A 23,356-nucleotide genomic window follows, 5' to 3' on the forward strand; every position below is an offset into this window, starting at 1 on the left:
GGCGCTAAAGGAGCGGTTCGACAATAGAAAACGGTTAGCCGAAACTCATGTGTCCCGTTTACTCAATATCAAGCCAACGACGGAGGACACATCACAGGCAATATTGCTCATCGTTGACACCGTCCACGAATCTATGCGAGCGTTACCCTGTTGCCGAGTGGGATGCTCTGGTCGTGCCAATAGTTGTTGCAAAGCTTTCAATTACAACTCAGCGTGAATGGAGTATGAATTGTTTACCAATCGAGATCCCAAGTCCAGATGAGTTACTAAAATTTCTGGGACAGCGAGCTCATAGTCTCAAAGGGGCCGATGTTTCGTCTCGGGGTCAACAACGTGCCAGCGGACCATCACGTGCAGTAAAAGCGCACGTCGCATCTGCAGATGAGGGCAAATGTGTATACTGCCAGGGAGCACACCGCATAACAAAATGTGCACGATTTCTGGCGAAGAAATGCGAACAACGTATTGATGCAGTGAAGGCTGCAAAGCTTTGCTTCAACTGTCTGAAGCTGGGCCATTCAGCGAGGCAGTGCACCTCAGGAGATTGTCGCCACTGCAGTCGTAAGCACAACTCGCTACTTTGTCGCGCAAATTCATCACCCAACACAGCATCAGTCCCTCAAGAGAGCTTGACTACAACAGTGCCCAAGAACCCCGACTAGAACCTTCGTCAGTCACTTGTCTTGCCTATACAAGTCGTACAGTTTTATTGGCAACTACGCGGGTACATGCCTACGGTGACCCACAACCCGGCGTTTAGCTCGGGTGCATTGTGACCCGGGTTCACAGGTCAGTTTTATCACACATAGACTAGCTAATTATTTGTTTTTACGCCGTAGCAAATGCGATGTTCGTGTAGAGGGAATAGGTGCACATGCTCACGCTCGTACATGGGGCTGCGTGTCGCTTACATTGAAATTACTTCATTCCAACTTTGAATTGACACTCGCTGCGCTTGTCACCCTGTCAATTACTACGGCCATCCCAACAGTGCATATAGACATGACACAGTGGCAGCACTTAGCAAGCCCGGAGCTAGCCGATCTACAATTCGGGACTCCTGGCAATATCGATATTTTGGTTGGTGCTGATGTATGGGGTCAAGTGGTTGAAGGTGACGTTAATTTCGGCGGTCTGCAAGAGCCACATCCACAACGCACACGTTTCGGTTGGGTTGTCTTCGGTCCAGCATCAGCAGAGAAAATATCAGCACTGCCCTCGCTTGCATTCAGCGCACAGCTGCGAGGCGAGGACATGCAGTTGGAGGAGCTCGAACGCAATTTTTGGCAGCTAGAGGAAGTGCCTTCACAAGATTGTGGTGGAGACGATGAACGCGAACGACACTTTTCAGCAACTCACTCTCGCACTTCGGACGGTCGCTATGTTTTTCAGATAGTGTTTCGCGCTGGCGCCCCACCTCTGGGCGACTCATACGCACACGCTTTGCGAGAGTACGAGGACCTGGGCCATATGGAGCGCGTTGGTCCACTAGACGACAAGGAACCCAGCTATTATATCCCACACCACGCGGTTACGGAAAAATTACGCGTCGTATTCAATGCCTCTGTGCGGACTACAAACGGTATCTCATTGAACGACATCCAGTTAGTAGAAGAAACAATCCAGGAACCGCTCATCAATATCATCTTTCGGTTCCGCCGCTTTCGCATCGCATTGTCGGCAGATATTGAGAAGATGTACCGACACGTGCCAGTAACTCCTAAGCACAGGAACTTCCAACGAATCATTTGGAGGGAATCGACAAGTAACGGCATCGCTGTATAACTCTTAAAAACCATAACTTATGGCATGGCGTGCAGTCCATATAATGCGGTTCGCGCACACACTCAAATGCGCATACGACAATTATAAGGTGGTACCAGACAATCAACAAGCAATTGCAGCTCGTGACACAGTCTTGACATCCTTTTATGTTGACGACTTCCTGACTAGTTGTGACTCAGAAACCAAGGCTATAGAACTTGCGTGAATGCGGTTCTTTCTGCTTTCTACGACAATGGAACTCTAATAGTGGTGAGGTAGGCACTCCGCACATTACGCGCCTAATCATAGTAGAGTAATCGTTTTGTCATGTCAAAACGAATGCATGAGGACTCGACTTCTGCACACTTGGGCGCCCTGCGTAAGCCCTGCTTGCGCGCACATTACAGATTTTCTGGCCGGTCTTTCTCCCTAATATACTTCCGCGAACATTTCTGCAATAAAATATTGCATACACGTTTATGGCTTAATACAATTGGCACGAGTTTTAGCACAAAATCATTAATTTTCAATTATTATCTACTGAAATGACAAATAATTTTTATTTCGAGCACAAAAAAGTAAAGAAATGCCGATATCAAAACGGCAAGCGCCTTACAATGTTGGGTGCTTCGATTCATGAAGTTTTTATGATTAGGCGAAAATATGATTATGAATCGTAATATACAGAGCTTCATTGAAATACATATGTTCGGTATAAAAGCTTCATACTTTAGTACGCCGGAACGATTACACTACTATGACTAGGCGTTTAATGTGCGGAGTGCCTTAGTCATTGAACCTTCCACTGCTGCTGTGCTTGGTTTGAGATGAGAAAAGCTGTGGGCGGCTGGTTTAGTCCGGGATGCACCGCTACCAGACTCACTTCGCGAAATGTGGATCGCATTTTACAGGGACCTTGACGTCATCAACCGCATTCGTGTTCCACGATGGCTAGGGATGGCTGAAGGTCGATCGACTACATTACTCGGATTTTGCGACGCGAGTCCCCTAGCATACGCAGCTGTTATATATACAAGAACTACGAATGGCGAAGGGCATCCAATTGTATCACTTGTTACAGCTCGTACTAAGGTGACTCCGCTCAAGGGGGCCACGATTCCTTGGGTGGAGCTTTGTTCAGCACATTTGCTCGCTGTTACGCTCAACAATGTACGTATTGCTTTACGGTTAACGGATAACCCTTATTTTTTATGGTCAGATTTGCGGATTGTGTTGTGCTGGTTACACAAGCCACCCACTACTCTCAAGCCTTTCATTTCCAACCGCGAACGGCAAATTCAAGAGCTAACATCGCCAGACTGTTGGCACCATGTTCGGTCGGCTCAAAATCTTGCTGACTGTGCCAGCAGAGGTATTTGAGCGTCCGAGCTTGTTGAGCATAAACTGTGGGGGCGAGGTCCGAAATGGCTGACAGATACCCAGGTGCCCATTCCAGGAGAAGTCGATCTAACTAATGAGGAGCAGAGTTGCCACTTCGGCCTTTTTCGGGCTAAATTTAGCTTTTTTTCAATGCATTTAACCTCAAAATAAGTGATTTAGCTTTTAGCTTTTTTTAAGCTGTTTCTTAATTTCATTTGACCTTTTCTAGCCTTTTTTCTTACTAAAGTTCTTTATTGAATCGATATTTAGAAAATAATATTTATATCATAAAAAAATGTGTTATGGTAACTCTAAAAATAGTTGTAGATAAATAGATATCACAAAAAAATTTGTTTATGGTAACTCTGAAAATAGTAAGCACAAAAAAGTTATCGACAATCGTAAAGCGCAAACCGGTTTGCGTATCACTATTAGTTGGTATTTTTAACTGAGTGGCGTCGGAAAAGAGCTGTGCTTTGTGCTACGAATTTTTTAATTTTAACCTCAACCAATGGATAGGTAAATTTCAGTAGATCTCAAATTGTATTCTCTCTTTTAATGGTTTTTTTGTTAAAGATATTTGACGAAGCGATCGGTTGAAGAAATTTCGGATGAAAGTAGGGCCTTTTATTCTGATTGTGAAATACATTCAAAAGTGACAAGATATAAGCCCTGTTCGCGTACGCACTATCCAGTAAATCCAGGTTTTTTACTGGATGTCGTTTTCGTACGCAAAAACTTGCAAGAAACTAGCAAAAGAGGGGAAATTGAGAGAGCAAAAATGACAGCTGAACTTGCAAGTTTTACTGGATTTTTACTTGATAAATTTTTACTAGCAACTATTTGCTAGTAAGAAAAACAGCTGATGGCATGATGCTTATTGTAAATCACATTAAGAAAATAGTTGTTTGTGGTGCTTTTAGAGTTGCAAATGATAAAATAAACCAATTTAAATATACAATAAGATGGAAAACACTAGTTTTCTAAGAAAATTGTATCGGAAAATAAAACCAGTGACTTCTTGCTGGTTTGCGTTTTCGTACTTTCTTGCATATTTCACTTATTGGGAGTAAATATTGGCTTACTCTCTGAAATTAGGTTACTGGCAAGTTACTGGATATTTTTTGCTGGAGAATACGAAAACACAGCTATAGTGACAAGGTATAGTATATGTGATGGGGATTTTTGATTTATATACATATGAGTCGGCCGCTGTGGTGTAGTGGTAAGCAGTGCGCGCTTTCACTCATCAGCACCTGGGCTCAAGCCCTGGTCAAAGCAACATCGNTAAAAATACAATCGCCGTTCGGAGTCGGCGTAAAACTGTAGGTCCCTCCGCTTTGTGTGACAACATCAAGGCGCACGCCACAAATCGGAGGAGAAGCTCGGCCAAACACTAACATATGTGTAATCGCCAATCTATGTTTTAGAAAATAAACAAAAATATAGCTTTATTTTCATACATACATACATATATTATATATAGGTATGTACATGGTACAAGTATCTAAAGGTAAAACCGTTCGCTAAATTTATATTTTTTGTTTATATTTTGAAGTTTGCCTACTTTATAAAATTTAAATTTTCAGAGCAACTAAAACGCTAAAAGTAAATCCTTTAAATTTTTGTATCATGGTTATGTACATATAAAGATTTATGCCGAATTGTTATGTGTGAAATTCAATAAATTTGAAAAAGAAAGTGAAAAATGATTTTTTGTTTTCAGCTTTTTTTTTAGCTCGAAAAAAAAATAATTGCCTTTTTTAGCCTTTTTTTGGAGCCAATCTAGCTTGTTTCTTCAAAAAATTCTGGCAACACTGATGAGGAGCTTGATATTATGCAAGGTGAACATAGGGTTTCATCTCTAGTTACAACAAAAATTTATTCGCCAGTTGTCACTACTCGACGTCGAGACGGACAGACAATTGCTCTGAATGATCGGGTCAGTTCCATTTTAAAGCTCCAATGTACAGTGGCAATTATTCTTCGCTGGCTTCCCGGCAGCCAACACTTGCGAAGCTCAATCGTTAGCCCCGCAGAAATGGATGTTGCCCTTAATAGGCTAACTCGGAACGAGCAGTTATATTACTTCGCTACAGATATAGCCCAACTTCAAAAGGGGTTGTGCGTACCCACCACCAGCAAGCTGGTATCATTGAAGCCCTACATAGATGAAAATGGCATTTTGCGAGCTAGAGGTCGCATCAGGCAAACTGACCTGCCAGAAGATCGGCGCCTCCCGATGATCCTACCAAAACACGGCGAACTAGTACTCTTGGTCATCCAGCATGCACATCATACAACGCTACATGGAGGCCCGCAGCTTGTTCTTCAAACACTTCGCACACGGTATTGGATACTAAACGGTAGGCAAGCGGTTAGAAGCTATATACAGAAGTTTGTTACTTGTCGGCGACATCGAGGCGTGACCCCAACTCAGCAGATGGCATCGCTACCGAGAAAACGAATCAACGCTGCACGACCATTTGCATCATCCAGCGTCGATTATTGCGGTCCATTCACAGTACGAATTGGCGCAAAACGTTCCCGCGCCACGGTTAAGACATACTTGGCCATCTTCATCTGCATGGTAGCGAAGGCGGTACATATTGAGGTCGTCGATGATCTCTCATCACAGGCGTTTCTGGACGCGTTTACAAGATTTGTCAGTCGACGTGGGCCATGCCTCGAACTTTTCAGTGATAATGGTCCTGCTTTCATTAGCGCCAATCGCTTACTACAGGAAGAGCTGGTTGCATGGCAAAACAAAGGCAACCAGCAGTCTTTAGCAAATATGGGCACACATTGGCACGTTATCACGCCTAGCGCTACCCATCAAGGTGGACTCTGGGAGGCTGCCGTAAAGTCCGCTAAACATCATCTGGTGCACTTGGTTGGAGCACAAGCGCTATGGCATAGCCAACTTCAAACATTGGCGAACGGATTGAGGCGTGCCTGAATTCCCGACCGATCACACCGTTATATGACGATCCCGGCGATAAATTGGCACTGACCCCTGGTGACTTTCTCGTGGGTGCCCCACTGGTTGCAGTTCGTGAAGCCTACGTCACTTCAATATCGCCTTAAGCACTGGCTCTGGGTGCGCCAACTACACCAACATTTTTGGACACGGTGGAGTGATGAATATTTATCCACACTACAAATACGCAACAAATGGCAGACACGGTCAACCGATTCGAAAATAGGCGACATCGTTCTCGTAAGGCACGAAAATTTGCCTCCAACGCATTGGCGATTAGGCCGAATTACGGCAGTACATCCGGGAAGTGATGGGTTAACCCGCAACGCCACTCTTCAGACAGCGAATGCAACGATAACCCGGGCAGTTCAGAAGCTGTGCCGGCTCATCGACGACGATAATTTCGAGTCCAGTGCCTCGACCGGGCAGGATGTTGAGAATTCGCCCACACACCCTAATGCTAATTAGCTTTGCGGTATTTTAACGCATCCTCTTTGCAAACATATTCTTTGTACATAAGCGGGTTTGCCTATACATCTGTACATATGCACTCATTTCCATACATAAGCTTTTCTATGTACCTACGAGGGATGTTGCGACTGTGGAATTTTAGACATCCGCGGATGCGAATGCGGATCCGTATGTTTAAAAGCTAACATCCGCGGATGCGGATGCGAATGCGGATGTCATGTATTTTAAGAAATAATTTAGGTGGGTAAATTAGGTGATTTGGGTAAATAACAAATGGAAAGGTTAATAGTTTTTAATAATCTGCCTTATCCTGAGTTTTGCCCGAAAAAAAATTCGTCGGAAAATTTGTATTCCGCCCATAGTAAATATGTACATGAAAACCAAAAGTGAAAAGTGAACCGGTTCGGGGAAAATTAAACTCATGATAAGACTGAATGTTTTTTCAGTACCAAAAGTGAAAAGTGAACCGGTTCGGGGAAAATTAAACTCATGATAAGACTGAATGTTTTTTCAGTACTTGAATTTAAAAATTGGAACATTGTACTTAATAAAAACTTTTTGAAGGGTCGTAAATCAAACCTGCGCCACTATATAACAACTCGTTCGAGGCGACAAACTTTAAACTTTGCAAAATTGTAAATTCTTTTCGTTTGACACCGCACCAATTGAGAGGACTTTCAGTGATATTTATTAATTTTTATTGGAATATTCCAGGGACCGAAAATAACAGTTATTTTTTCCGAGTTAAATTTGGCCTAATATTTTTTATTACGAAATAAACGTCCTATCCGGATAATAAAGAAACCGCTTATCCAAATAAAACAAATTTGGTATCATATGAAAGAGGACTGAAATAGCTTTTAAACAGAAATAACGAATGACGGTTACGAGCTCTATTTACATTTTTTATAACTTAATACTAAAGAAATTCGTGTAAATACATACCTGACCCAATGTTTGTTCTATGGTAATTAATTAACATTTTTTATTTAAATATTTTTCAATGTGAGGCATTAGCGCACAAAATGGGTGGGTTTTGGGGTTCCAACCCTCCCTAAAGCCAATAACCTCAAATTCAAACTATATCTTAAATCCTAAAATCCAGCTGTGAAGAAAAATCACAAGAAATATTTTCTATTATTTCTGTTTCATGAATAAATAAATATGAGAGCATTTTCTTATTGAGAGTTGCAAACTGAGTTAAGAAATTTTGATAGAAGAAAATTACTTTTCCATTTCGTGTGCGTCATTTTATATTAATTTTTCGTTTTTCTTGAGAGCTCTTTATAGTTTAACTGCGAATGAAAACATTGTCCTAAAAACATGCAATGCATACTCACTTACTGTTGTTTTTTTACACTTTATAGTCTAAAAGAGTTTACCACTGATATGTACTTAACAAGGATTCGAAGAATTAATTTGCCAACTTCGAATTCGTTCCACGAAAATGAGCTACATAATAAAAATACAAGTTCAGTTAGTTTTTCCGGTATTCGCAATACTAAAAAGTTTGGAAATTGTGAAAAATCACCATCTGCATCGAAAACCAGAGATCGATGAAAATGAACATTAAACTCTTTTTTAACATTCTTTATTACTTTTGAAAGTTGAGTGCATCTTGTATTTATAGAACTTTATATTAAACGAGTAATTTTCAAACGACCGGACGACCCTTCGGTACCCTCTACCGATAAAAAAAAGAATTATTGCAATCGTGGTTCAAAATTATGCGGAAGCACACATAAAATAAGGACAACATATTCCGACGAATTGATAACCTCTCCCTTTTTTGAAGTCGATTAAAAATGTTTGAGTACTTTGTTAATTTTATGTAAGTAAAGTGCAATTTATGAAACTTCAAAAAGTTTATTTATTTATTACATACGGTACAGAAAACTTGCATAAATATTCTTTAAAGAGCATATTATCTGCATTTTCAGAAGTAAAAGCCCCTCCCAAAATGTATTCCTGGGTGCGCTCCTGATGTGAGGCTTTCCTCTTTTAGACATTTCAGTTTTAAAGCTATTCAAGTCCTCTTTCATTGGATACCAAACTTGTTTAATTTGGATAAGTGGTTTGTTTATTATCCGGAAAGTACTTTTATTTCGGAATGAAAAATACTTGGCCAAGTTTAACTCGTACAAAATAACTGCAATTTTCGGTCCCTTCAATATTCGCATTCGCAAAAGATCCGTATTGAATTTTGCGAATGCGAATGTTAAAATGAATGCGGAAGCTCCGCGGTTGCGAATGCGAATATTCGCAACAACCCTGGTACATACTTACCTTCATACTTATGCACACAGTTTTGTTAAATAGTTATGAATTTATACTAAATTGGAAATTACAGAAAATAAAGTCATTCTTTTTGAAACGTTATTGCGATCACGCGTTTTTATCAAGTTCTGCCTTAACTTGATTTATTTCATTTAAACGTTAACGATTGAGTTTTGTTTCGTTAATTTAGCTCCGAAACGTAACGAAGTTATTTTGATACGTTTTTTTTGCTCGCTAACGAAACGAAATCTATTTATATAAGGGCTATTCGCGATTCAGTGCATACGAGCTGACGAATTTATGCAATTGCAGAAATATGCCATGGATTGTGAGCGACCGTAAAGCTTTTGCAAAACAATTTTTGTGCATCAGCTTTGGTTTTGTTTATGAATGCAATGCATAGCATTTTTATGCTATGGATTTTCGGTATTGCAAATTTGCCAAGCCATGACAAATGCAAATGCGTGTATTTTGTTTGTGTATTGCAAATAATTTGCAATACAAATTTGCAATGCAATGATGCTAGGCCATTTGCACCGGATCGCGAATAGCCCTATAGTTTGTTGAGCATCTCTGGTATAAGGTCTGTCGAAGGTACGTAAGTATTTTCAAAATCACACATTTCTTTAGTGAAAATTTGATTTTCCACTGATAACACACTAAGACGATTTCACTTCGAAGATTTAATTATATTTATTACTGAAAACAATCTTTCAGCACCAGCAGTGCTATGAGGAAGGACTGCCAAATTGCACATACAGCCACTCACAAAAGTATTCGTAATTTAGTTTTTTTTCAAAATATTCAAAATGTTTTCCTTTTTCATTTGAAACATTTTGTTTCATTTGAAACATAACTCATTCTATAACAAAAACCATATAAATGATTCTTGCAAACTTTGTACAAAATTCATAAATATGAATCAAACTTAAAAAATTTGCATCAAAATTTTAAACTTTTTACTCAGAGTTTTTAGAAAAAATTTCAGTATGCAGTTTTGTAGCCCGCTCAGTTTCAGTATAGTAAAGTGCAAGTTTCAAGTAGCTAAAAGTTACCGCAGATTTTTTAGAATTTTTTTTGTCGAGGGTGTTGCGCATTTGTTTCCATATAAGGCAAAATCCATTTTTATATGGAAGAAAATGCCCAATACCTTCGACAAAAAAAATTCTAAAAAATCAGCAGTAATTTTCAGCTGCTTTAAACTTGCACTTTATTATACTAAAATTGAACGGGCTACAAAACTGCATACCGAAATTTTTTTTTTAAAACTCTGAATAACAAGTTTGAAATTTTGCTGAACATTTTTTTAAGTTTAATTCATTTTTATGAATTTGTACAAAGTTTGGAAGAATGATTTATATGGTTTTTGGTATAGAAAGAGCTCTATTTTAAATGAAAATTAGCGAAAAAGATTTATGATGGAAAACATTTTAAATATTGTAAAAAGTCTAATTTACGAATACTTCTGTGAGTGAATGTATACATATTCGGATAATTCAGTAAACATAAATTCATCACATAAATTTTTTTCATTCTTTAGCGTAGTCCAACCTTTGACCAAGTAATCTTGAAACAAATCCTTAACTTTGGATTTGTAAAAACGATCAAATTTCACCACTCGCTGTTCGACGACTCTTCCATACCCTCAAGAAAAGGATATTGTTTAAGAAGCGGTAAAATAATGCATATCACCTTTTTGAATAATTTGTGGGTCACAATACTTTAACAGTCTTAAGTTGTTAGCAGCAAAATTAAACCGTTTACATATTTCATCACACAGTTTTATATAATACTTTAAAAGTTTACATTTAGCACTATGAATATCTATATAACCACAGCTGCTCTCTTCAAACTTTTCAGTTTCAGCTGAAACTGCTATACGATTCTAAATTTTGCCGTACAAAGAACTCTCACCTGAAATTGCAGCGAAATTGCTTCAACTTCGCGAACACAATTCTTAAAATTGAGTAATGTGAATTATTAATGAATAAAATGAAGAAAAAAAAACAAACGTCAAACGTCAAAAAGCAAGTAAAAACAAAAGAAACCTGACAACAACAAACTGTCGTCGAAACTGAAATTGAAATGGTTGTGTAAACAGCTACAATTTGAGTTTGGACTAGAGTGTTGAAATTGCGCAATTCGGCAGAACCCTCAGCTATTCAACTAACATAATATTTACAATAAATTTTCGTGACTTTAACATTCATAATGAGGAGAAAATTGGCTGGTCAACTTATTTGAAAGCAATATTTTGGCAAAGTGGTAATAATTTTATTTCAGTAAAATTGTGGTAGATTTTTTAAAATGTGTGGTAGTTGAGGTAGAAGTAAAAATTACCCAAAATGTAGTAGATCTACCACAATTGTGGTAAAGTGGCTACACTGCTCAGAATACAAAATTACGATTGTTTCGGAGCGGAATGCGGGAATGTAATCAAAATTCGGAATAGTGCTGATTGAAAATTTTTTAATTATTAAATATTTAATTCTAAATATTTTTATTTATAAAAATACTAGCAGACCCGGCGAACTTCGTCAAGCCCAAAATTTTTATTTTTTTATTGAAACTTTTTGGTCCAACATTTTCACCAACAATTCACGTTTACGATTTTCATTGGCACATTCATCTGCTTAGATTATGGTTTGGTGGTCAATTTCCGCTCTAAATATCCTAAGGAAAGTGTCATATCCGTGAAGAAATTCTTGAAATTCTCCAACTGTGCAGCATTTCATAGCACAGTTATTCGCAAAACGAAATAAATAAAATGAAGAATATTTTCCTCTTCACTCCCTGGCGGCAGCAATGACCCGGTTCTATAGTGAATCTGTCCTAGAAGCTTTACAGTATAGTTGGTGGCAATTTCAACGAATGCGAATCCTTTTCTACAGAAATCCAATATACATACATATACTTAGACGAAATACCTAAAAAGCTGGAATGCATAATAATACTTGAAAATCACATCCATTGGGACAATAGTAACACAGTAGAGTTCGATATACTCAATGATGCAACAGGTCGATTTAATCTGACCTTCACGGCATCTTTTCTCGCTTGGCTATTTTTAGTAACAACTCGACTCCAGCGCCACTTGGCAGCACGTTTTTGCAATACTATTGCTCTTACCATTACCAATACATATTTAAAATATTAGCCAAATCGGATCATAAATAAGATCTTTAGTAATAACTCAACTACAGCGCCAACTGGCGAATTAAATTGTGAAACTAAACCACTCAAACACACACAACAAAATTTCGTTAAATCCGTACAACCATTTAGGAGGATTTCCCTCACAAACACACCCACAGAATAATTATAAATACATTCAAATAAAACTAAAAGTCGCTACGTTTGTAGACTTCACGCCCCCTTTTTCAAATAGCCCGAATTTTCTCCATGAGTATGGGCTTGATTTCATATAGATACATATCTCCATACGAAGTTCCAGTACTGTACCATGAATACTTTCAGAGATATGCAGTATGAAAAACCCCGTTTGTAATGGGAGGTGTCACGCCCTCTTTTACAATAGCTCCATTTTTTCTCCAAGAGTATGCGATTGTTTTCGTATATCTTCATACCAAGTTCCAGAACTCTACCAAGAACACTTCCAGAGATATGCAGTATGAAAAATTTGCTTTATATGGGAGGTGCCTCGCCCCTTTTCCAATAGCTCCAATTTTTCTTCAGGATTACGCGATTGATTTCTTATAGTTATCTCGATACCAAGCTCCGGAACTCTACCATGAACACTTCCAGAGATATGCAGTATGAAAAATTTGCTTTATATGGGAGGTGCCTCGCCCCTTTTCCAATAGCTCCAATTTTTCTTCAGGATTACGCGATTGATTTCTTATAGTTATCTCGATACCAAGCTCCGGAACTCTACCATGAACACTTCCAGAGATATGCAGTATGAAAAATTTGCTTTATATGGGAGGTGCCTCGCCCCTTTTCCAATAGCTCCAATTTTTCTTCAGGATTACGCGATTGATTTCTTATAGTTATCTCGATACCAAGCTCCGGAACTCTACCATGAACACTTCCAGAGATATGCAGTATGAAAAATTCGGTTTGTATGGGAGGTGCCACACCTCTTTTTACAATAGCTCCAATTTTTCCCCAAGATTGATTTATATATCTCGATGCCAAGTTCTGTACTAGCTAGGGAGGTGTCACGCCCTCTTTTACAATAGCTCCATGTTTTCTCCAAGAGTATGCGATTGATTTCGTATATCTCCATACCAAGTTCCAGAACTCTACCAAGAACACTTCCAGAGATATGCAGTATGAAAAATTCGCTTTATATGGGAGGTGCCACGCCCCCTTTTCCAATAGCTTAAGGTTTTCTCCAAGAGTATGCGATTGATTTCGTATATCTTCATATAAAGTTCCAGAACTCTACCATGAACACTTCCAGAGATATGTAGTATGAAAAATTTGGTTCGTATTAGAGGTGCCACGCCTCTATTTCCAATAACTTGAATTTTTCTCCAAGTTCCAGAACTCTACCAAAAAATTCCGTTTGTGTTAGAGGTGCCACTCCCCCTTTACATATAGAATTTTTTTTTACCTAAAACCATCCATGGGTGCTCGTGCTGCAGGTGTCTGAAAATTCAAAACAACGGCTTTCAAAATATATATATGTATATATATATTATATATTATTATTATATTTTACCTGTTTCCGTTATTTCTGATTGTCGCAAAAAAAAAAATTGGCTAGTGACGAATTCGCCCCTTGATATGGTGGTTGCTCAAAGCTATTTACATATATTCGAAATTGCATGAAGCTTATCCAGGCAAAAAGCTACCTACATACAAAATTTTAATCAAATCGGACCATAGATCCGATTTTTCTAATAGATCGGTCGCTAGTCCACTTCGCGTAAAAAAGGATCCTATATGCTAATCTAGGCAAAAAGCTACCTACATACCAAATTTTAAGCAAACCGGACCATAAGTACGATTTTTTCGAATAGATCGATCCCGGGTCCACTTCCCGGAAAAAATGATCCTATATGCTAATCTAAGTAAAAAGCTACCTACGTTCCAAATTTTAAGCAAATCGGACCACAATAAAACTTTTTCGAATACTTCGGTCGCTGGCCCATTTACCGGAAAAAAGTAAATTTTTTTGCCCTAAAACATGGTAGTTTCTGAAAGCTATCTATATACAAAATTTCATGAAAATCGGACCAGCCGTCCGCGAAGATTACCTGTTACAAAGAAAAGGGACTTCTCTTTATATAATTAGTACAGAATAGATAATCTTTACTACTTACTTTAGTTAGGATTAGACATGGGTTAGCCAAGGATTAGAGATATGAGCCGCTGAACAGTAATAAGGGATTTGATTTTTTGAACCTTGAGTTGTGTCGTTATTGCATAGGACCATCGATATGTGAATTCATATTTTTCGAAAATGAAATAAATTCGAGCATAAACACGATTTTTAGTAACATATATATATGTAACTCAATTTCAGCGCCATCTGGTGGCAAATTTTTTTCGAAAGAATTCTGTTTCTTGTTATCAATACATATTTTGAATCTGAGGATAATCGGACCATAAACACGATTTTTAGCAATAACTCGACTCCAACGCCACCTGGCGGCTCTTTTTTTTGCAATGGTATTGTTTATCCTATTGTCAATACATATCTCAAATATAAGGCGAATCGGACCATAAATACGGGTATTACTAATAACTCGACTCCAGCGCCACCTAGCGGTTGTTTTAATAGTTATTCTGCTATTCGGAAGGTAGACAATTTCAAAAACCACATATCATAAAAATTGGGCCAGCAGTTCTTGAGTTATAAATGGTGTAACTAACACGACTTTGTTTTATATAATATATACTAGCAGACCCGGCAAAATTCGCCCCGCCCAAAATTATTTTTTTTATTGAAACATTTGGTCCAACGTTTTCGCCGGCAGTTCACGTTCTCGTTTGGTTTTGTGGTCGACTTAAATCTTAAATAACCTGACGAAAGCGTTATACCTCTGCTACCACCAGCGGGTTCCGAGTTGAATACTTTCAGAGCTGGAGCGTCGGTGTCCGTTCGAACGACATGGTCAAGTCAGCGGAGCCGCTGTGTTTTAACTCGCTGCACTATGAGCTCATACAGCTCATCGTTCCATCGTCTGCGGTACTCGTCGTCGCCAACGCGTAAAGGCCCGTAAATCTTCCGCAAAATATTTCTCTCGAATACTCCAAGAGCCGACCCATCGGATGTTGTCATTGTCCATGCTTCTGCGCCATATACCAGCACGGGCATGATGAGTGACTTATAGAGTGTGGTTTTCGTACGTCGAGAAATAACTTTTCTCCTGAACTGCCTACACAGTCCAAAGTAGCAATTACTGGCAAGAGTGACTTCGCGGTTTTTGTTACCGATGATGTCGATTGCATCGGCATAAGCCAGCAATTGTACGCTCTTGTAGTAAAATAAAATAAAATAAAAATTGTTCCTGAGCGGTTCAGTTCTGCAGTTCGCGAGATCACCTTTTATAAAAAGAAGGAGCTTTTCTTTATATTATTGGTGTTGGTAACACTGTGCAATAACGATTTTGATGCGGAAAATTTTTGTTTTGATTACGAATCCGTAATTATAAAGTTTCCATCAGCTCCAGCAAGGAAACAGAAGGTGATAGAACTTTCCACTTAGGCTTAAATTAAAGCTAGAACTATAGACTAATATCCCTGAAAATACTATTCCTGCACCTTGACCTGATGGTCACCTATGATTATTTACGTTTTATCGTCCAACAATAAACAAAATACTGGAAAACTATGCAATTAAAAAATATGTAAAAATCAGTGTTAGCTGTTCAATAAATGACTTAGGGTCAAGGTGCAGGAATGGTATTTTCACGGGTTGAAATCAGAAGTCCAAGATAGTAGTCGAGATTTTTAGTTTTAAGCTAAGCCTAAGTGGAAGGTTCTACCACCCTTTTTTTATTTGCTAGAGCTTCTCAAATATTGCAAAAAAACGCGCTTTTTTGACACTTTTACCTCCTTTTTCTTAATATCTGGAGCTGATGGAAACTTTATGCTTACGGATTCGTAATCAACACAAAAAAATCTGTCAAAAATAGCGTTAACATTTGCTGCATCAAATTTTGTTTCCATTTGTGTTTGTGTAATAAGTATTGTTAAATAGCGAATACCCGCATGTTTGCGGCGCTTTCAAAAACCTTTCGAACTGCAAAACAATGACTCAATTCTATTCTTCGCATATCTATAATACGGGTGTCTAATTTCAAGCAAGTGGCAGCATGAATAAGATTTTTTCCAATAGATCGGTATATGGGCCACCTATTAGAAAAAATATTCTATATGTTAATCCTGGCAATAAGCTACCTACGTGCCGAATTTCATGCAAATCGGACCATAAATAAGACTTTTTCGAATAGATCGGTCCCTGGTCCACTTAACGGAAAAAAATTGATCCTATACGCTAATCAAGGAAGAAGGCTACATACGTACCAAATGCATTTTTTTTTTAGCGTAGCTCGACCCCTGCACCACCTATCGGAAGAATTAAAACTTTGTGTACTCCTCCTTCTAAACACCTTTCCAAACAAACAGCAACCATTCGATTTGGTCATGAAACTAGGACAAAATTGGTCCCAATTGATTATGCTTACAATGAATTTCACAATTATTCTAAATTTTTTATATCATCAAAATCATGCGATAAAATGCAAAATTTTGGCGAAAAAAATTTAAATTTTTCGCGTTATTCCGGATTTTTCCAAGTTTTTCACTTAGCATTTTCTATTCTTCGATTCGAAAGCCATTCCAAAGGAATTGCACAAAAAATTCCATACAAAAAAATCTATTTTCGATTTTTCTGATTTCCCGACTTTCCCAGAGGGTTTTCCCAAAATTTTCTTTTGTAAAAACCTTCTCCTGGCAATTACGAACTACTAAAAAAAAATGTTTGTCAAATTGGCCCAACTGTTCTCAATTGATGAACTACTATACATTTTTCACACTAATTTTTTTTTATATATATATTAGGCGACCCTCTGCCTGCTTCGCTAGGCATATCAAAATTAGAAATGAATAATGAACACTCGATTTAAATTCACTCTATGTGTATTTATTCTTTTTTTACAATATAAAATTAATGTTAATTTTAAACTTAAACTAACGCAAAGCCTTTTCGTAAACTACATTTTTTGTTTTGCCCTGAGTTGTGGTATAAATAAACAGAACTGATGGCTTTCCTACACGTGAACATGATACATATAATTGTCCGTGGGAGAAGCATGGATATTCTAAGTCAATTCCGCATAATTCCAGCGATTGTCCTTGTGCTTTGTTTATTGTCATTGCAAATGCAAGACGTATTGGAAATTGCAATCTTTTGAAGTCAAAAGCTAAATCTGGTGGAATCAGTGGAATACGCGGAATCAATACGTCTTCACCTTTGAATTTTCCTTTTAAAATTGTTGCTTCAATAAGATTATTCATGACCTTTTTGACTGCTAATCTTGTTCCGTTACACAATCGTGGCTGATTTAAATTTCTAAGTAAAATAATTGGTGCACCAACTTTCAATTGTAAGCGATGAGCCGGCAGTCCAGGTAAATCCAAGGAATTTAAAAATTCTGTTGGATAATTTACAGCGTCATCTTGATTTATAACTGTATCAATTGATTTAAATGTTACAATCTCACCAGGCACATCATTTAAAATATTCGCATTCAATTGACCAACATCCTTATTTTTCGCAGCCAGTATTGCTCTTTCAGCTAACCAATTGTGATTTTGATAATTTTGCGCAATATTTGGAAAAACACTTGAAACTAATTCTTGTTTTGTGTGTGCGAAATTACAAAAATTATCTGGCAAAGTGATTAAGCCAGTAGCAGCATCAATAGGAATTTGTCCATTTCCTATCTTCAGAAGTTGTCTTGAAAATTCGTCAGCCGATGCATAATTTTGCAAATAAACTCGCAGATTTGTTTTCAAAGTCAAAGTTTTTACGTGCCTCCATAAATGGGATGTCTTTAAACATGCTTTTAATTCATCTGCTGGTGTTGAACGGGGAATTACTGGCAAAGTTTGACGAAAATCACCAGACAATAATATTAAAGCGCCACCAAATATTTCTTGATTATTACGTAAATCTTTCAAAGTTCTATCCAATGCTTCCACTGATTTTTTATGTGCCATTGTACATTCATCCCACACAATTAATTTGCATTGTTGCAAAACTCTTCCCATTCCAGAATTTTTTGAAATGTTACATGTTGGATTTTCATTAATTTGCATATTCAATGGTAATTTAAGTGCGGAATGCGCTGTACGGCCACCATCTAATAATGTAGCAGCTATTCCAGACGATGCAAGCGCTAATGCTATATTGTTTTGTGATCTTACAGTCGCTAATAACAACGAAATCAAAAACGTTTTACCGGTGCCACCTGGCGCATCTAAAAAAAACATTCCTCCACTTTTGTTTTGTATAGCTTGCATTATAGTGTCATATGCATGTTTTTGTTCTATATTCAATTTCGGCAGATTCAAATTTATAAATGTGTTAAGATCATTTATATCGTATTGTTGTTCACGTTGTATATCTTGATTAAATACGTCATGCATTGCTCGATTAGGAGGTGGTAAACCTAATTGTGACAATAATTTATTTGCAACTGCTAAGCACATATCTTCAATAATAATCAATGCCTCGTTATACATTTCCAGTGTAATGAGTAATTCCTGATTTGCAGAAATACGACGCATTCTATTCAAGATATCTTCGGTCATATAATCACGATAACTTTGCCACAGTTGCAATGGATCAGATGGAAAACATGTTGCAACAATAATTGAAAATAATGTCCGTATTTGATGCGGTGTACCTGTTGCGGATGCATCTGCAAGTGTTGCATCCCAATGATTATCATCTTCAAGTAGATGCAATTCTTCACATGCTCGCCGGTAAGTTTGACAGAGGCGCCCATTAACTCTTTTCAAATTCAAAAAAGACGTTGGTCCACGAACATTAATTAATAAAAGACGCAAATAAAAACATTCAGCCTGGCTAGGATGCACTGTATAAAGTCGTCCTATGGCGTCACTTTCAAAAACACCAGGATAACCATCAACAGGTTTTCCTCTTTTACGTCTTTCCCATGTCTTTGAACTTACATTCCATGTGTAATATGTTGGTACTTGTGAATAAAGCAGTGTTTTAGCAAATTGATCTCTTTCACATAATTTAAAAAAAGAAATTAATGTGGTTGATGGCGGTCGCTCTACAATTGCCTGAGCATTATCAACAGTAAAATACACACGCTGTCCATTTTCCAAATGAACTGCTAAATGAATAACAGCTGGACTACGGTCATGAATGGGGAAAGACAAAATTCGCCAAACTGCCTCGTTACTACTAATGTACCTGCCCATTTGGTATTGAGTTATTTCATCATTTCGGTTCTCTGCAACTCCAAAAACAGCCATGTCACTGCCTTTGTTAATATACTTGCAAATGTATTTAATCGATTTGACCGAATTACAATATTCTACATTGATATGAGCTTTGTACGCTTTCGATAGCAATGGCGAATAGGGAACTACCCATCTATTATCAATTTCAAAATCTTGACGATTCACTTGTAAAGTTATTGATTTGCCGTTATCCTGTGTTGAACGTCGACGATATAGAGGGTATCCATCATTTCCAGTAATTGTTTCAGAAATGAGTGCTCTAGGGTATCGTTTCGTACATTTGCCATCTTGCATACATGGTGAATTGACATTTATCACACCACACGGGCCATGTATCATATTTTTAGTGACAACATCAAATAAATCTGGATCAATTGTCTGATCCGGAATCTCAGCTGAGATTACATCATCTATTTGATCGGTTGTAATTTTGTCCACTAACCATATTAAAATATGCGCGTGTGGCAAACCTCTCTTTTGCCACTCGACAGAGTACATCCAGCATCTAACTTCTCCGTAAACTTTATATTTGACAATAAAATCCATAAGTGACTTGAGTTTTTGTCGAAATATTCTTGCAGTGATATCATGGCGATCAGTAGAAGATTGTCCGGGATACAAATATTTCTTAATTTCTTCCCATTTTGGATTGCACGTGAATGTTATAAATAAATCAGGCCGACCATAACAACGAACATAACATATGGCATCTTGTGCGTACTCATGCATATGACGGGGGCTCCCTGTGTAGGTCGATGGTAAAATTACCATTTGTCCAATATTGTTTACATTTCTGTCATTATTGATCGCATCTCTGAGATGGATATACTCTTCTGAGCGCAACTTCCTTTGATTAAATCGAATGAAATTCAAACGTTCTGTTTCTATCTTTGCATACATATCTACGATATATTGATGAAATAGTTTTCGGGCTTTCAAAATATGATTTTCCTGGTTTTGTCGTATCATAATTCTATATGCATAATAGTTCATGGCGCTTACGTTTTTATTTACTTCACGTTCTGAAAAAAAAGCAAAGCAAATAGAATGATAAAACATGACACAGAAAATTATTGAAAATCATCATTAATCCAAAAACTCACGTGGATTTGCTGGATCAACCATTTTTATATTGACAGAGTATCCATCTTCGCCTCGACAAAATAAAATTGGATATTGTAGTGCGTCATAACAGCGATGCGTTTCGCATACACGTTGTAATTGATTATTTCTTCGGCGCAATACAATATCACGTGATTGAAATTCTTCACCAACAATCACAATAGCAATTTCATTATTAAGCGGTGCATTAAATCTTCGTTCGTGTTCACCGATCGGTCTTCTGTCAGCTCTAATCACAATTTTATGATCATCAGATTGCATTTGATCAAGTGCTGTCTTAAACGTAGTAACCAATTCGTTATGTTCATGAAATATTGCTTGCAATTCTTCAATTATCAATCTTCTGGCACTTTTAAAAAATGCACAACGTGTATCGACTTCATTTTGATTATTGCCAAGGAAATAAATTTGCAAAAATTGATAGTTAGCATCTGGGAATGGCAGCAAGGAACCGATTTTGTGGTAAATTTGCCCTTGTATCTGTAATGTAGAGCCAAAATATTCAGATGATAGATTGTCTATTTCAAAATTTTCATTTGAAATGCTTGATGCCGAAATTACCTTGAAGGTCGGCATAAAATTATCTCTTATTATATTCGTCGCACCAAAAGACGTCATTTGAAAACATGAATTGTACATTTGAATGTGATCCAAAAAATGATTTGATTGAGGTGTTGAGCCAGAAAGCAGTGAAGCTAATGGTTCTGGTGGATATTGTAATTCTGGTAGTCGTACTTTCCCAGAAGTACAACACATTCCAGGAGGTTCAGTTTTAAATTTCACTGCATTACAATATTGACATATTTTGTCCATTGCGCCAATAACCACAAATTTATGCAAACTATAATCAATGGCATTGTTATATTGAAATCCAGCACCGTTCAAATCAATATTAACATTGATTCGTGCTGCTTGTTGTCGTCTTTGTGCATTTTCATTAACATTTCTTGCTGCACGATGCGCTTGCATTCTTAATCTATCGTGCTCATTACGTTGTATACGTTCTTCAGGTGAATGGCCTGAACGTGATCTGGCCATACGTTCCCTTTGATTTTGGTTTTGAATTTCTCGCTCTTCTTGTGATTGATTTTGCCTTTCATTTGATCTATTTTGCGTTCTACGCGACCGACGACCAATATCATTTCTTCGCGGGCGTGGCATTTCTAAAATAAAGCGATGAAAATATAAGTAATATAATTTTCTTTTTTCTATTGTTGAAATTAAATTTCTAATTCTTTTGGCCGCATAAGTTGATTTCAAATAAGTTAAAACAAAATAATTGAAAAGTAATGAATTTAATCAAAAAAACATAAAAAACTTACAATGTGCATTACAATCGCTAACAACAACAACGAAACCACCGTTTTTTTTATTTTCACTGATTATTAAAATTTTACGCACCATATATTTTATTTTTATAAATTTTTTCCCAAAAAAAAAAACAACAATGAAAAACACACTTTAAAATTGTTGACCACTCACCAAATGGTTTTGATACAGCTGATTATGTTGACCTCAGTATATCCAGTAAACAAACTGTGGTGAAAGTCCTTTATAAGGACCAAGTTTATAGTGGTGAAGTTTTAAGTACAACACAATTTTCTGTACGCAAGGTTGCTCTTTGGCAAAAATAAAGTAATCTTTAGAAATCATAAAAAAAAAGTTGCAAATTTAAAAGAAATATCTTAAAGAAAAACTAATACATGCATTTACTTGAATAAGTAAACAGCAAAAGTATACTAAAATGACTATTTAATGCGTTGTTTGATACAAATTTATATTATTGCTCAAAACCCTCTGCGCGCTGCCGCTGTCTTTTTGTTTCTGTATCGCATCGCGGTGAATTCACGTTTTTCAGAAAGTTGGCAACAGAAGAAAATTGAAGAAAGTACATATTTTGCTCATATTTGCTATTAAATGAAAATGTGTTTCGGGTACTTTTTAATGTTGCAACTACTCTTTAGTTTTGAAACTGCTTACACTCACAAAATAATCCAACTCTTTTAAACACACATACAAATATAATTATTTATTTTGGTTTTTCCACTCGTCAAAGCAGCACATAAGGTTGCATTATTTAATTATTACCTAATACAAACTTGTTCTCTTTTAACAATGATAATATTACTATGTGAAATCAAGTAAATATGCATTTTTGTATTATATCCTGAGCATTTGTCTTCAGCGCTATACCAATGCTCGAACACTTGGAGCATGAAATTTACAGAAGTATTGTAACAGAAATCCCTGAGAGCGCTATTTTAGTTGTACCTGCTTTTATGCATTTATCTCGTAAACGTACGTTTTCCCATATAAAATTGTCTACCTAAATGCATGAAAGAAGTGTTAGCATAACTTTTTCGAGTATATATATATACAGGAGGATTTATTTTTTACATTTTGCTCGTCGGCTTTCGCGTTTTCTTTTCTTGGTTTTAGACTTTCACCACAAAAAAATTACGCAAACCCATGAACAAAGTTATACTAATAGAAACCTGATCTTAATACTCGAGCTACCATCAAATTAACACATTTTATTTTTTAAAAGAACATTTATGGCGACTGTCGATCCATATTGATGGATTTCAAAAAGTGTATGGATTCAACCGCTGAATAATTTCGTATGTTTTAAATCCATCTAAACTTTTACATTTGCGCATTTATATATATGTATTTAACATTTAATTTAAGTAAACGTTTCAATATTTGTCCAAAAACTTTGAACTTCGAAAAATACAGGCTTATGGTTATTAATGGAATCAAATATATTTAACGAATTTTTATTTTATCTAAATCATAAAACGTTCAAATGAAGCTCAAAATATTTTTCCAGTTTAAAAAAAAGCAATGTGCTTTGATGCCGTGTCACGCATGCATAAAAAGGAA

The 23,356-nt window shown here is 37.0% G+C and overlaps 2 protein-coding genes and 1 long non-coding RNA gene across 4 annotated transcripts; 2 read left to right on the forward strand and 1 right to left on the reverse strand.

Annotated features, from left to right (window-relative positions):
• Positions 1 to 1,002: 1,002 nt before the first annotated feature.
• On the forward strand, positions 1,003 to 1,785 carry LOC108364822 (uncharacterized). Its single transcript, XM_017618670.1, has one exon. It carries the CDS (start codon positions 1,003 to 1,005, stop codon positions 1,783 to 1,785), a length of 783 nt encoding a protein of 260 aa, XP_017474159.1.
• A 686-nt stretch (positions 1,786 to 2,471) lies between these two features.
• LOC108364820 (uncharacterized) lies at positions 2,472 to 18,613 on the forward strand. Its single transcript, XR_001847827.1, has 3 exons — positions 2,472 to 2,553; positions 10,901 to 10,903; positions 18,602 to 18,613. It is a non-coding gene; the product is annotated as an uncharacterized LOC108364820 (long non-coding RNA).
• On the reverse strand, positions 16,928 to 21,725 carry LOC108364819 (uncharacterized). Of its 2 annotated transcripts, XM_017618669.1 has the most exons (3): positions 21,032 to 21,725; positions 20,452 to 20,950; positions 16,928 to 20,370 (listed from the first exon to the last, which is right to left on the reverse strand). In XM_017618669.1, the coding sequence occupies exons 1-3, from the start codon at positions 21,629 to 21,631 to the stop codon at positions 17,039 to 17,041; spliced, it is 4,431 nt and encodes a 1,476-aa protein (XP_017474158.1). In that variant the 5' UTR covers positions 21,632 to 21,725; the 3' UTR covers positions 16,928 to 17,038. The 2 variants fall into 2 exon arrangements, with proteins under 2 accessions (XP_017474158.1, XP_017474157.1); XM_017618668.1 differs by having other exon boundaries at positions 20,452 to 21,725.
• Positions 21,726 to 23,356: the final 1,631 nt, after the last annotated feature.

This window comes from Rhagoletis zephyria, unplaced genomic scaffold, assembly GCF_001687245.7.
Source record: "Rhagoletis zephyria isolate East Lansing unplaced genomic scaffold, Rhagoletis_zephyria_1.1 Rzeph_scaffold_01679, whole genome shotgun sequence".
Lineage (NCBI taxonomy): Eukaryota > Metazoa > Arthropoda > Insecta > Diptera > Tephritidae > Rhagoletis > Rhagoletis zephyria.

Excerpts from the sequence above, each read along its gene's own strand:
- LOC108364819 (XM_017618668.1), bottom strand. The coding sequence starts at position 21,631 with ATGCCACGCCCGCGAAGAAATGATATTGGTCGTCGGTCGCGTAGAACG. Across the intron at positions 20,371-20,451 it reads GGTTGATCCAGCAAATCCAC|AACGTGAAGTAAATAAAAAC; the intron begins GTGAGTTTTTGG and ends CTTTTTTTTCAG.
- LOC108364822 (XM_017618670.1), top strand. The coding sequence starts at position 1,003 with ATGACACAGTGGCAGCACTTAGCAAGCCCGGAGCTAGCCGATCTACAA.